General features: G+C 40.5%; 1 protein-coding gene across 1 annotated transcript in view; it reads right to left on the reverse strand.

Moving 5' to 3' along the window:
- The window catches only part of ganc.L (glucosidase, alpha; neutral C L homeolog), a 45,776-nt gene that overhangs the window by 21,363 nt on the left and 11,507 nt on the right, over positions 1–12,906 (reverse strand). The window contains exons 8-21 of the mRNA XM_018231201.2: positions 12,260–12,317; positions 12,071–12,167; positions 11,596–11,776; positions 10,094–10,247; positions 9,668–9,903; positions 8,517–8,643; positions 7,574–7,653; positions 7,303–7,446; positions 5,882–5,978; positions 5,200–5,301; positions 3,028–3,271; positions 2,882–2,946; positions 2,622–2,698; positions 1,336–1,410 (exon numbers count right to left, since the gene is read on the reverse strand). Of these exons, the coding sequence (XP_018086690.1) occupies positions 1,336–1,410; positions 2,622–2,698; positions 2,882–2,946; positions 3,028–3,271; positions 5,200–5,301; positions 5,882–5,978; positions 7,303–7,446; positions 7,574–7,653; positions 8,517–8,643; positions 9,668–9,903; positions 10,094–10,247; positions 11,596–11,776; positions 12,071–12,167; positions 12,260–12,317 (1,737 nt within the window). The remainder of the gene's footprint in view (positions 1–1,335; positions 1,411–2,621; positions 2,699–2,881; positions 2,947–3,027; positions 3,272–5,199; positions 5,302–5,881; positions 5,979–7,302; positions 7,447–7,573; positions 7,654–8,516; positions 8,644–9,667; positions 9,904–10,093; positions 10,248–11,595; positions 11,777–12,070; positions 12,168–12,259; positions 12,318–12,906) is intronic.

A 12,906-nucleotide genomic window follows, 5' to 3' on the forward strand; every position in this document is an offset into this window, starting at 1 on the left:
ACTAAAGGTGGCCATACGCGCACCGATATCTTACAAAACAAATTTTCGTACGATGTTCGATGTGTGTATGGCGGGAGACGAGCTCTGACCAATATTGGCAGAAGACTTGGATACGGGTCGGCTCATCAATTGGGCTGGTTGTAAAATTTTGAATAAAGTCACCTGAACATCGGCCATTGTTAGTGCTGATTTGTCAGATACAGGTAGAATTCTATTGTTTCTATCGGTATATCTGACGATTTCAGTACTACACGTGTGTATTGAAACTAACAATCTTTCTTGGAAAGATCTTTTCCAGGAAAGATCGAAATTGTAGCAAAGACTGACGCAGGTTTGTCAGCCTGAGTTACTGTTTAACTATACCATTACATGTGTCTGTGTTTCTGTGAGTGAAGGGTGAATATTAGCAGAATAAAGATCACGCCATTCACTGTCACAACTCACCCTGGTGGTCTAGTGGTGCGGCGGGGACGCTCGCCATGCCGCTCCTCTTCTTCCGCATTGCCGGTTCCTTAGGGCGCGAAATTCAAACAGTACTTAAGGGACCTTTTGGATTGTAATCAGTGCCCGTTATAGGATCTTTCTCCGTGAGTTTCCTGCTGCTGCTGTGCTGTTAAGCTTCTGTTATCTGATCCCTGTTGTGACCCCTGCCTGTTTTTTGATGATCCTGCTTCTGTAATCCTGACCCTGCCTGGTATCCAACTCTCCTGAATCTGTATCCCTTCTGACTGATCTCCTGGTTTGACCCTTGCCTGTCTGACTCCGCTTGTACTCTACCTGCACCGACCCGGCTGAATTGACTACGATTTCTGTCTACGCCTTGTACTACGACCTTCTGCCCAAAAGACTTTGCTCTACATTCGTGCCCCTTTGCTTGTCCAGAACCTTTAGCTTGGCACCTCTCTTAATAAGACCTGGTGGCATCCGATTAGCCAAGGGCTCCTCCGAGGTGAAAGGCAGCTGTTAGAGGCTGAAGAAAGAGCCGAGATCAGGGTGCTTAGCATTGGTTCTGGATTTAGGGTGCCGACCGTGACCATCACTTTGTTTATACATTTGCTCTGTGTATACAGTCTGTCTTTTCCTATGGCTAATAGCCAAAAGCTAATGGCTATTAGTCAAACTAAGGAAATCATCAAATCTGTTCCTCTGTGTAATGATCTCTTACATCAATGTAACAGTTAGATTAAAGAACCAATGACATAAAATGAAATGATTCACTGGAACTGATGTACCAACATTTCAATTCTGTGAATGTAAAAATGGTGTTGACTTTATTGCAGAGGTCACCATTACTGATAGAGTGACTGAAACACATGGTAGAATTCAACTGCTCACCTCATCCAATGTAACTTTTATTTTCTTTCTGTGAGGGCCCCTCATACACTCGTATTTTCTAAAGTTGTACCAGCGCTGCATAAAAAAGGAAGAATATAGTTAAATGACTTTAACCAGCCTAGACAGAAATACTGAAAGCACTACTGTGTTAGGCAAATAAAGACAGTCAGTCTTAGTGCAGTACCTTTGGTTTCAAAAAAAGCGGCATTTAACTGACAGGCACATTGTAACATTTGCAAATGGCTTATTGCACCGATTAAAATGAACCAAACTGCTCATGTTAAAATAATCTCAACTGTGGCCACAGTTTCCCAAAAGCTTCCGTTCAGACAGGTCAGCTTTATAGACCCTTATACAACCATTTCAATCAATACAATATTAATGTATTATTATTATTATTATTAAAAACACGGATTTATAAAGCACCAACATATTCCACAGCGCTGTACAATAAATGAACATTCTGTATTGAACGTACAGAATAACATACAAAGCAACCAATTACCGATGCAAGAGATGAAGATGGCCATGTCTAAAAGAGTTTACAATCTAAAAGATATGTTTTTATTTGAACTTTTACTTTAATTTTAGTATCCATTTGTGCCCCTACGCATCATACAATAACTGCACCTAGCAAGCAATGTTCTCCCTTTCAGTTCTGCTCTTACTTTATATTTACAGATCTCTAACTTTCTAAGCATACTGTATACTAAGCTTGAAGGCTACCTTCCTGTGCACAGACACAGATGGATATTGAAAAAGGATAGCATGAGAAGTGCTTCCCATGTGCAGATATTTTGACTCAAGAGCCATGAGGTTTTTTTAAAAGCTGACAGAACAATGCTTGAACACATTGCTGCCTGTCTTTCACATTAATGGGAATCTGCCTGCACCAGCAGCATCAGGTTGATTGCACTGGTCCCCAACCAGTGGTTCAGGAACAAAATATTGCTCCCCAACCCCTTGGATGTTGCTCCCAGTGGCCTCAAAGCAGGTGCTTATTTTTTAATTCCTGGCTTAAAGGCAAGCTTTAGCTGCATAAAATCCCCATGTACTGCCAAAGAGAACCTTCTGTAGGATGCCAGTCCACATATAGGCTACCATTAGCCAATCACAGCCCATAATCTAGGAACTTTTTTCATGCTTATGTTGCTCTCCAACTTTTTTATTTGAAGGCAGCTCACGGGTGGTAAATAAGGTTGCGGACCCCTGTGTTATAGTGACAGGGAGTTTGGGAGTCCATTGAAGTCCCTAATTAAGCTCCAACATTACTAATCAGTCAGTACCTCTCCAGACCCAGGAAACAGAACATCCAATGCAGAGACACCTGGAGCTAACACGGGCACAACCAGCAGGGCACTTCCTAGGGACAAGCAAACCAGAGTTATGCATGGCTATTCCAAACAGACGGAAATATTGGAAGATACTGATCTTTTTGCAAGTTTCACCATTAATAAATGCCATTATCATCGACAATGGTTTATTGTTATAGTTTTTACTATAACTTGCAATGTGTTAAACACCCATAGAAGATAAAATGGCTCACCTAGCATGTACTGTGTCTCTTCTCCAAAGCTTTCAGGATGCTTGGGGAATTCTACCCACAGAGGCCTGTGTTTAATACATAGGGATGTGAAATTTCTGTAGAACACTCTGGCAGGAGTGCCTGTTATTGTACATATTAATACTTACCTCATCACTGGCTGGGCAGACACATGGGCTTGGTAAAAGAGCAGGTACCAGAATGGAAGTAGAGTATATCTCTCCTCTATCACTCTCTTTAGCAGCAAAATGTTGTCTTTTCCAAACAGCCAGGGCTCACGCCTTTTGCTGTTCTGAACGGCATGTGCTCGGAAAAAGGGCTGAAAGGCACCGGCCTGGTACCATCGAATAAGGAGCTCTGGTTCTGGGTCTCCAACAAACCCTCCAACATCAGCTGTATTAGGGAAATAGAAGATTACAATGAAATTCTGAGCTAGGAGTGGCCACAGGATCATAATTTGTAGGTTGCGGCTGTAAATAAAACCGTTAGTATTTTACATAAGAAACACATCATTCTAAGCAACTTTTCAGTATATATTCATTACACATTTTCATTGGTTTTAAACTTATTTGTAAATGTAATTGCAATTCAAGCAGAATTTGTCCCATTTTGAACTGCTGATTCTGCAACAATGTCTGCTCTCTATCAGTCAAGGATCAATTTCCCACAAATGCTTTGCATGATTTTTCAAATGGTCTGTTAATCATCTGTTACATTGGACGCCCAGTAAGGGTCCTTCACCCATTTTCTAGACCAGCGATGTCCAACTTCTGTGGTACGGAGTGCCCGGAATTTTTCTGGCCTGCATGGTGGAGGGCCGATAATAGAAACCAGTGTTAACCATTCACTGTTTTTAAACCTCACCCACTTTAAACCACACCCATGTTACCACAAGACCACGTCCACATTTATGGTGGTAGCACACTAAAAAACCAAATGGTTGGTGCTCACAGAGTATGACACACACAAGGAGCATAGGACAAAGGCAGAGTATGGCACACATGGAGCATAGGGCAGACAGAGTATGGCACACACATGGAGCATAGGGCAGACAGAGTATGGCACACACATGGAGCATAGGGCAGACAGAGTATGACACAAATATGGAACATAGGGCAAGCAGAATATGGCACACACTGGGAGCATAGGGCAGACAGTATGGCACACACAGGGAGTATAGGGCAGGCAGAGTTTGGCACAAACAGGGAGCATAGGGGAGGCAGAGTATGGCACACAGGGAGCATAGGGAAGGCAGAGTATGGTACACACAAGGAGCATAGGGCAGGCAGAGTATGGCACACACAGGAAGCATAGGGCAGGCAGAGTATGGCACACACAGGGAGCATACGGCAGACAGAGTATGGCACACACAGGGAGTATAGGGCAGGCAGAGTATGGCACACACAGGAAGCATAGGGCAGGCAGAGTATGGCACACACAGGGAGCATACGGCAGACAGAGTATGGCACACACAGGGAGTATAGGGCAGGCAGAGTATGGCACACACAGGGAACATAGGGAAGGCAGAATACAGCAGGAGACAAGGAAACCTATCGACCACTCTGATGAACAGCTCATACTGTGCAACATACAGTGACACAATGTTGTGCCAATGTGAACAATGTGAGTACTTTCAGTTTGAGGTGTGAACAGTACAGGGCTTTAATCTCATTACTGATACCTTTTAAATCTTATACAAGGTAAGCAGTCACAGCAGGCAGTTTTTCATGAGGGGGGCCACACCAGTGTCGGACTAGGACACCAGGGGCCCATTCCAAAACATTAGACCAGGGGCCCACCATAAAACCTTAGACCAGGGGCCCACTTTCAGTACTAATATTCTTCATCTCCTCAATCAACCTCTATTCTCCTTTATACTATAATCAAGTATTCCATCTATTTAGCCTCTTTGTCCTCATAGAAATAGGGAATGGCCATAAAATAGACCAAAAGTTTAGCAGCATGAGGGCCCACCGGGAGTTTTCCTGGTATCCCGGTGGGCCAGTCCGACACTGGGCCACACAAGGGGGTGTTGCGGGCCGAATCAGGCCACCAGTTGGACAGCACTGTTCTAGATGATTTTAAATCAATTTCACCTTTTTAAATGCAGATTATAAATTCTGAGGTAAAGCAGTGCCAATCATTAGTAAAATAAAGCTACGGAAGTTATGGACCTGACACCGTTCCAAGAGAGACTGGATAGACTTGAGCATTTGTGCGCTGTCCATTCACCAGTGTCGGCACTAAAGTGCAGATTTTCAGTGCAGTGCTGCTGTACATGTTAACTCCCCTGTTCTTGCAGCAGGGAACAATTTGCTTACCTCCACAGAAGGAAATCCCAGTTACATTTAGCGTGAGCAGCATTGGAACTGATATTTTTAAGTATTCCCAGTCTGCTTTATTGTCACCAGTCCATACTGCACCTGTATGGGAATAAATGCATATATATAAAAAATATATATACTGCTTTATTAATTACAGAGAAAAGGGCCTCTGTTTCCATCTCTGATAACATGCAATATAGCTATGAAATTTGTATTTTTACTAATACTAAAATACAAAATTATGCCATGTACTAGGCACACATATGCAAGCAGAGAGAGATCAGAATATGAGATCAGAGTATGAATTCAGCAAATGAAGCATTTGGGTTACTATTTGGTGAAATCTGAGATTTTTTTTAAAAAGATTCAGATTATTTTGTGATATTGATGGGAATTTAGTACTTTTAAAAATCCATTGTCATATGAAATGTGTACGATACAGCTGGTAAAACTCTGTAGGTGTTAAATAGGTCTGTCATGATTTAACTTAACTTGACAGTTCCAACATTTCTGTGCTTGGAGAATAGCGGTGGCGCAGGTGCCTTACTGATATTTTACTTTAGCATAATTTAGCATGTTGTTAGATTACTCTATCCTGTGCTATGTACACATATTCCAGTGGAAAGCTGTGTAAGTTTTGTTTATGATAGACTGCAAAACCGTGAATGGCTTTTCTCACCATATCTCTGTGAGCCAGCAAAGAATGACCTTGTCAGGACAAAGGGTCTCTCCTGTCCAGCTGACCTCTGTATCAAACCCTTGAAGGTAGACATTTGCTGTGAAAAGAGCAGAGAAAAGTACCTACAGTTTACCTATAAGCAGTCTGTGTGTGTATGAAGGAAACATAGGGTTGGCAAGGCAGGGCTTTACAGGTGACAAGTTCAGGTAAAGAGGTATATGATGTGATGGCCAGTCTTAGGATACCGTTTTACCATTCTCCTTGGGGTGCAATCTATAAAGGCAGGGCTGTAAAAGTGGTTCAACGGTAAAGGTCCCCATTAGACCTGAAAGTGTGATTTGTGTGTTGCAAAGGGTGCAAGAAAGAGCTAGGATTGAGTGAATCATTATCAGGGTTTTGCACAATGTGCGTGGTTGTGGTGTATCAGGGTGTGACCATGTTTTCATTGGGGCCCCATTAATTTAGTAGTATGAGCTCCTACTGCATGATTACTGATGGCATCCGTTGTAGAAGGGTACAATTTCCTGTAAAATTGTCCAACACCCTTATATTGGTTAGCATCAATCCTTTAAACTCTTTTGCAAGAGGCTAACCATTTCACAGGAGCTATTCCTCTGTTATTGTTTTTTTTGTAAAATATGTCATCTTATAGTTTAAAGCAGTGATCCCCAACCAGTAGCTCGCGAGCAACATGTTGCTCTCCAACCCGTTGGATGTTGCTCTCAGTGTCCTCAAAGCAGGTGCTTATTTTTGAAATCCTGGCTTGTAGGCAAGTTTTAGTTGCATAAAAACCAGGTGTACAGCCAAACAGAGCCTCAATGTAGGTTGACAATCCACATTGGGGCTACTAAATGGCCAATCACAGCCCTTATTTAGCATCCCAGGAACATTTTTCATCCTAGTGTTGCTCCCCAACTCCTTTTACTTCTGAATGTTGCTCACGGGTTCTAAAGGTTGGGGATCCCTGGTTTAAAGGAAAAGTAACACCAAAAAAAAGTGTTTTAAAGTCATGTACTGTTGTGCTGCACTGGTACAACTGGTGTGTTTGCTTCAGGGACTTTACAATGGTTTATATAAGCAAGTTGCTGTGCAGCCATGAAGGCAGGCATTCAAAGCTGAAAAAGGAGGCCCAGGATACACAGTAGATAAAAGATAAGCTCTGCAATAGACAGCTAGATCCTTCAGAATGTATCTGCTATCTACTGTGTATCCTGAGCTTGAATGGCAGCCCCCCATTGCTACACAGCAGCCTATTTATATAAACTATAGTTCTGAACACAATTGCATCAGTGCACAACAACAGTACATTATATTGTCATTCCTTAAAAACACTTTGAGTTTTTGGTGTTACTGTTACTTTAACTATAACATCATTCAAGCTAATCCTATCATTCTTAAGACTACCAAACAGCCCCTTTTACCTGGTAGAAACCATAGAGGTTATGAAGGTCCCTGTGTTCACAGCCTTTGTAATGCACAGCACTTTTTGGCATGGTCATCTCTGGGGCTTCGAACACTGAGGGTTCATTCATGTCATTCCAAACAAAGAGGACTTCTGTAGAATCCTGGGCAAGAGAAGAATTGGCAGTTAGTATGATCTGAATGCTTCCTGCAGTTTTGCATGCACAATTGGCTACAAAAATAAAAGATACAAAATATATTTATAAATGTTTTAATCTGACAGTCACTCACTTTATAGGAATCAAGTGCATATTGAGCTGCGTACCAGTCTCGTACAGCAGGATTTGTAAAGTCCAAGTAACAGGATGTGCCTGGGCCAAAACAAGAGAAAAGAGGTTGTGCAACATACACCATTGTACTCAAAAATGTATCCTTACCCTCTGTGCAGAGTGTAAAGATAGGACAGGGAGAATTAGGCCAGTCTGCATTGTTCCGCTACAAGTCAACTCTCAATTTTCTACAGCACTTATGATGTTAACACTTTTACATTATTAATGCTGCACTGTTTATGCAAGGTTGTAATTAGCCAAGCACTAAAAATAGCTACATGTTTGCTTATAGAATAAAGAAGGTTATATAAGAACAAGAATCAATCTAAACTGACGTGTTAAATGAATAGTTGTATTTATAGCCCTGCCAATCACAGGAAGGCAAATCAAGCAGTCATTCATTGGAATGAATAACTTCTTTTTTTAAATTTTAGAAGCAGGAGTCTGATTTCTGCCAAGAAAACAGCAATTTGTGTATGCTTGAACACAAAGATATACAAAAACCCATAAATAAAGAGTTTTGCTGTTGCAATGCATGTATAGGTCTGTAAACTTATGTAACACTTGTTCAGGAGCAATATGGACTAGTCTGCCAAACCGAGAAGCAAGAGACCACTCTATGCAGTTCTGTCTGAAAGCTTGTATCCAAGAGGAGAATGCTACTATGATCCTATTCCTGTGTAGTGACGAAGCACCAGCTGCAAACTAGTGAAGCAATTGTATTAGTTATTTGAAAACTGAATATTGTTATAGTTTTTTTTAATATGGCACACTTGCCATTAACTTTTATTTGGTATGTAGCTATCTTACCATTCAAATTATCTGCCATGGGGCTTCTGGCTGTTATACCTCCTGTACCCCCTCCCCTCAAGGGGAATTGTAAAACAGAAAGTTACGGGTCTGACCTGGCCAGCAGTTGCCTTCAAAGTCTTGTCCATCTCTGTCCTTGACAAAGTAGCCTCTGGCCTTGGCTTGAGAATACAGGCTATAGTCTGGATCTACCTTAATATGGGGATCTGAAATGACAACCAGCTGCAATACAAAGAAACAGGAAGAAACCGATAAAAAAGCTTTACAAATCATACCACAAAAATTACTGTACAGTCATCAAGTCAAGAGATTCAAAGCTGATTATCTCATGTAAACTGACTGCAGAGATACATATTTAACATTAAGGGGCAGATTTATCAAAGATAGAATTCAAATCAAATTCGAATCGAGTTTTCCCTCTGAAAAAAACTCGAATGTCAGGAAGGCAATTAACATATTCAAATGTTTCAACGGACCTCTGGCGTTGACTTGTAAATAAACCTCGCAGGTTTTAGGTGGCGAATATTCAAATTAGAACTGTTTCCATGGTGGAGGTGTGATACATCTCACATTCGAATTTACATTTGATTCGGAATGTGTGAATATTGACACCAAAAAAAATTCTAAAATTCTAATTCCAATTTACTATTCAACCCTTAATAAATCTGTTCCTATGTCTGACATCTATTTGACATTAAGGTTATTGCAAAGAGTTCACGGACAAAATACACACACTCACCAAGGCCACATACAATTTTAGATACAGATTCATTTTGAAACAGGTACATTCATTTTACTTTTGAAGTAGATTTGATCCAATTCACTCTGCCTGCTTCCAAAAAGGGCAGTCCCTTTTGGTGCAGCAGCCAACCTTTTTTAAGGATGCAGGCCACAAAACTATTCTACACAGGCGTTTTCTCTGGAGAAGGACAAGCCAGCTGCCCCATACAATCCATAAGCTCTCTTACTTTCTGTGGCACTATCTGTTTCCTACCTTACAGATCTTCTTTTATCACGTGGACAATGTGTTTCTGTGTTATACCATCACAGCACATATCTAGACAAAATTCTAAGGCTGACTTGTAAAACATGTGAGCTCTGGGAGAATTTGGAACTGAACAAAATGAAGGTTTCACTGTTAAAGATGACGTGGTTAGACTTGATTTATCCATATGCAAAATGCAGGACTACTGATATTTACATAATTGCATTGTTGAGAATTCACACTACTACTTCTTTCTCTCACCTTGCGTTTTTTCTGTTTTAGCTGCTCCTGCATCCTGGTTGGATTACGGAATCTTTCAGGATCCCACGTAAAGTACCTTTTTCCATCTGTGTGCTCAATGTCCAACCAGATGACATCATAAGGGATATTGTTTAGATCAAAGCCCAAATCCACTGCTTCCACATCTGCTTCATCCTCATAGTTCCAACGACATTGGTGGTAACCCAAGGAAAACAGAGGTGGTAAAGCCTGGAAACCTGCCAATACACAACATTCTATTATTGCCAATTACAGGTTCTGCACAGGTTACAACAGAAAGCAGTAGAAAGCAAGACACTATAAAAGGCAAGTGAGACCCTTGTGTGTTTTTTTAGTATGCAATAACAAGGTCCTACACAACAACATTCACATATTTCACAGACAATAAGAACTTAGTGGTCGAAAAACCTGTGAGATGAGCATATTGTCTAAACACGTCTTGTGGTGAAGGTCCCATTAACAGGAACAAATCAACAATGCCACTCTCAGACATCCACCGAACTTCTGTCTGTGGGATGGCCCTCTGCTTGCGTGTATCTGGGACAGACCTAGACAAAGAAGACTGGGGAAAGAGACTGAAAATTTAAAAAATTTACATAGCAAAAAATTTACATAGCAAAAATGTATACATGGCACCGTAAAAGCAGGTGCAAAGTTTTCTCCAATTCTTGTGACACATCAGTGTCTAACATTTACTGGTCATGCACAAGCATGAATGTTATGGGTTACCAGACCTAAAATCATTGCCTGTCATTAACTCACCCAGAAGTGAATTAAGAACAAAACACACACACATACTTCTCACTGCTCATGCTCTGTATTAGGGTGGCCACTGTTGTCAAACTACAGCTTACAGGCTGCAGGGTGTTCTAGTCCAACAGAAAACCCTGTTGTATGTATATACTCATATTATTCTTACCTGGTCTAAGGCAGTCAGCATACAAAGAACTTAATGGAGTTTATTTATAACATTCACACAAATGGTTGTATTGCCCATGAAAGCTAAAATATTGCATTGTTGTGCACATCTTTCCGGTTTTTGTGAATTTGCATTGTGCACAAATTTCGGAAATGGCACACAAATGAGAGGGGTGTTTGCATGAGTGCACTCCCTGTGCGCGAAGATAGCATTGACGGTAATTTAAATTCACAATTTGCTAAACTGTTTTGCGAATATTTTCTAAGGCACCAAAGTCATAGGAGCACATTTACTTAGCTCGATTAATAAACCCTCGATATTCGACCCTAAGTAAATGTACTTAGAGCATTACTCAAACTCAGAGGGGTATATTTATCAAAAAGTGAAGTTAGAGATCACCACTCTCCATTCATTTCTATGGAATTTTGAAAGGTGTATTTATCAAAGGATGAACTTTCACCCGTTGATAAACTCTTTTATAAATCCCATAGAAATGAATGGAGAGTGGTGGAATTTCCCCGTAGCGGACTGTGGCGATCTCTAACTTCACTTTTTGATAAATATTCGCAGTATAAGTATTCGCAATTTGCATTTTTTACCATATTTAAAATAGGACATTCATTCTGCGCTGTGCAAAGTTTATAAATGAGCCCCACTGAGTGTAGTAAATGAAAGAACATAACATTGCCTTCCTGTGTTTGAAGAAGGAACTGCAGTGAATGTGCTCTACCCTGTATTTTATCAATTTTATCAGCAATGTCAGGAACTTGTAATTCCCATTTCCTCCTAATATTATGTCTGCAATGATTTTACCTGTATGTCAGATGGGGCCTAGAGGAAAAGAGAATAACCATTACCATTCTAACTACAATAATGACTTTCTTCCTGTACTTGCTTTTACAATTCTAACACTGTTGATTGAAACCAAATCATATATATGAAGAAACAACCCATTTTGCTCCCTTTTATTCCACTCTATCTTGCATCTCACCTGTGGTACTGCCCTCGTATTGATTTCTACCAGTGTCTCTGAAGCATTGAGCCAGAAAAGCCCACATGTCTGCAAGGGTTTGTGTGCTAGGAGCAGTGGCACAGATCCATATGTTCCCATCTTATCATAGACTTTGTATGCAAACACATCTAAGTTATACAGTCGATATGCGTCATTGTCCCTAGGGAGATAACAGAAAAGATGCTTTATAAATAAGTGTTCAACCTTTCTTTTTTTGTATTATCTCAAGCATTTTAAAGCATTGCAGTAACTGGAACAGAACACAGGAAACATAGGCCTCTAGGTAGATCACAACCAAAAATGCTATCTGGACTTTAACGCCAAATAAAGTAAATAAAGAGTGAGCCCCTACACACAAACACAGTGTCCCATGTTAGCAAAGCCTGCAGTTTGAGAAGCAAGTCACCTACAAGACCTGCCCCTACAGAAGCCGTTTAGGAATAAGCTAGCTTACTCTGTATTTTGGAGTCGGTGTGTATCAGCATGTTCTGGCAATCCATACACATACTCAAATCCATGTAGTGAAACATCCAGGCCAACAGAAGTTGGACCTTTAAGGAAAGAAAAAGGATGATGCCACAGAGACCTTATTTATGAATAACATTTGAGAATGACTTGTTAAATTTCAGAGGAAATGTATTACCACTGGCCTTAATGTCCACAAATTCCCCAAACTTTTCTCTCCAAAGTCCATACTCATCCTGGTAAAACAAATAAAAAGAATGGTTATCACATGGCAATTCAAAATAACTTTTAGCAATAACAAAAATGCTTTTAAGAGAAGGTAAACATTATTTTGAATTGCCATGTCAGCAGGTCATTTGATAGGTTGCAATGTATTCCTTGTACGGTGCACATAAACCATCTTTTCTTAAAATGAAAAGGGCATGTGCTAAATATACTGATTGGTTTAATTAGAATGTATCTGTAGTTTTTGTTACTTTAGTTAGTAAAACTGAAAGTTATTTCATTTTGTATCTTCCTGGTTCTTCATCCCAATTATGTTCAGAAGAATAGCAATTACATTTACCCTTCTCAATTGAGCCTTGACTCAATAGTAGAGACTGGGGCAGAGGGGCTGTGTTACAGAGAGACAGTCCCTCTCCTCATTACAGTATATTTTTTATCCCTGTTCAGTTTTTATGTCTTCATGTGATATAACTACTTTTCACAGACAAATTCACTAAATGGCCAGTTTTCCATCACACTTCGTGCCACTTTTTGAGGCAGAAAATTCGTTACCACTATGCTAATTCACTAAAATGTTGCGTCTCTGCACCCGAACGCTGG

This window comes from Xenopus laevis, chromosome 8L (assembly GCF_017654675.1).
Source record: "Xenopus laevis strain J_2021 chromosome 8L, Xenopus_laevis_v10.1, whole genome shotgun sequence".
NCBI classification, from domain to species: domain Eukaryota; kingdom Metazoa; phylum Chordata; class Amphibia; order Anura; family Pipidae; genus Xenopus; species Xenopus laevis.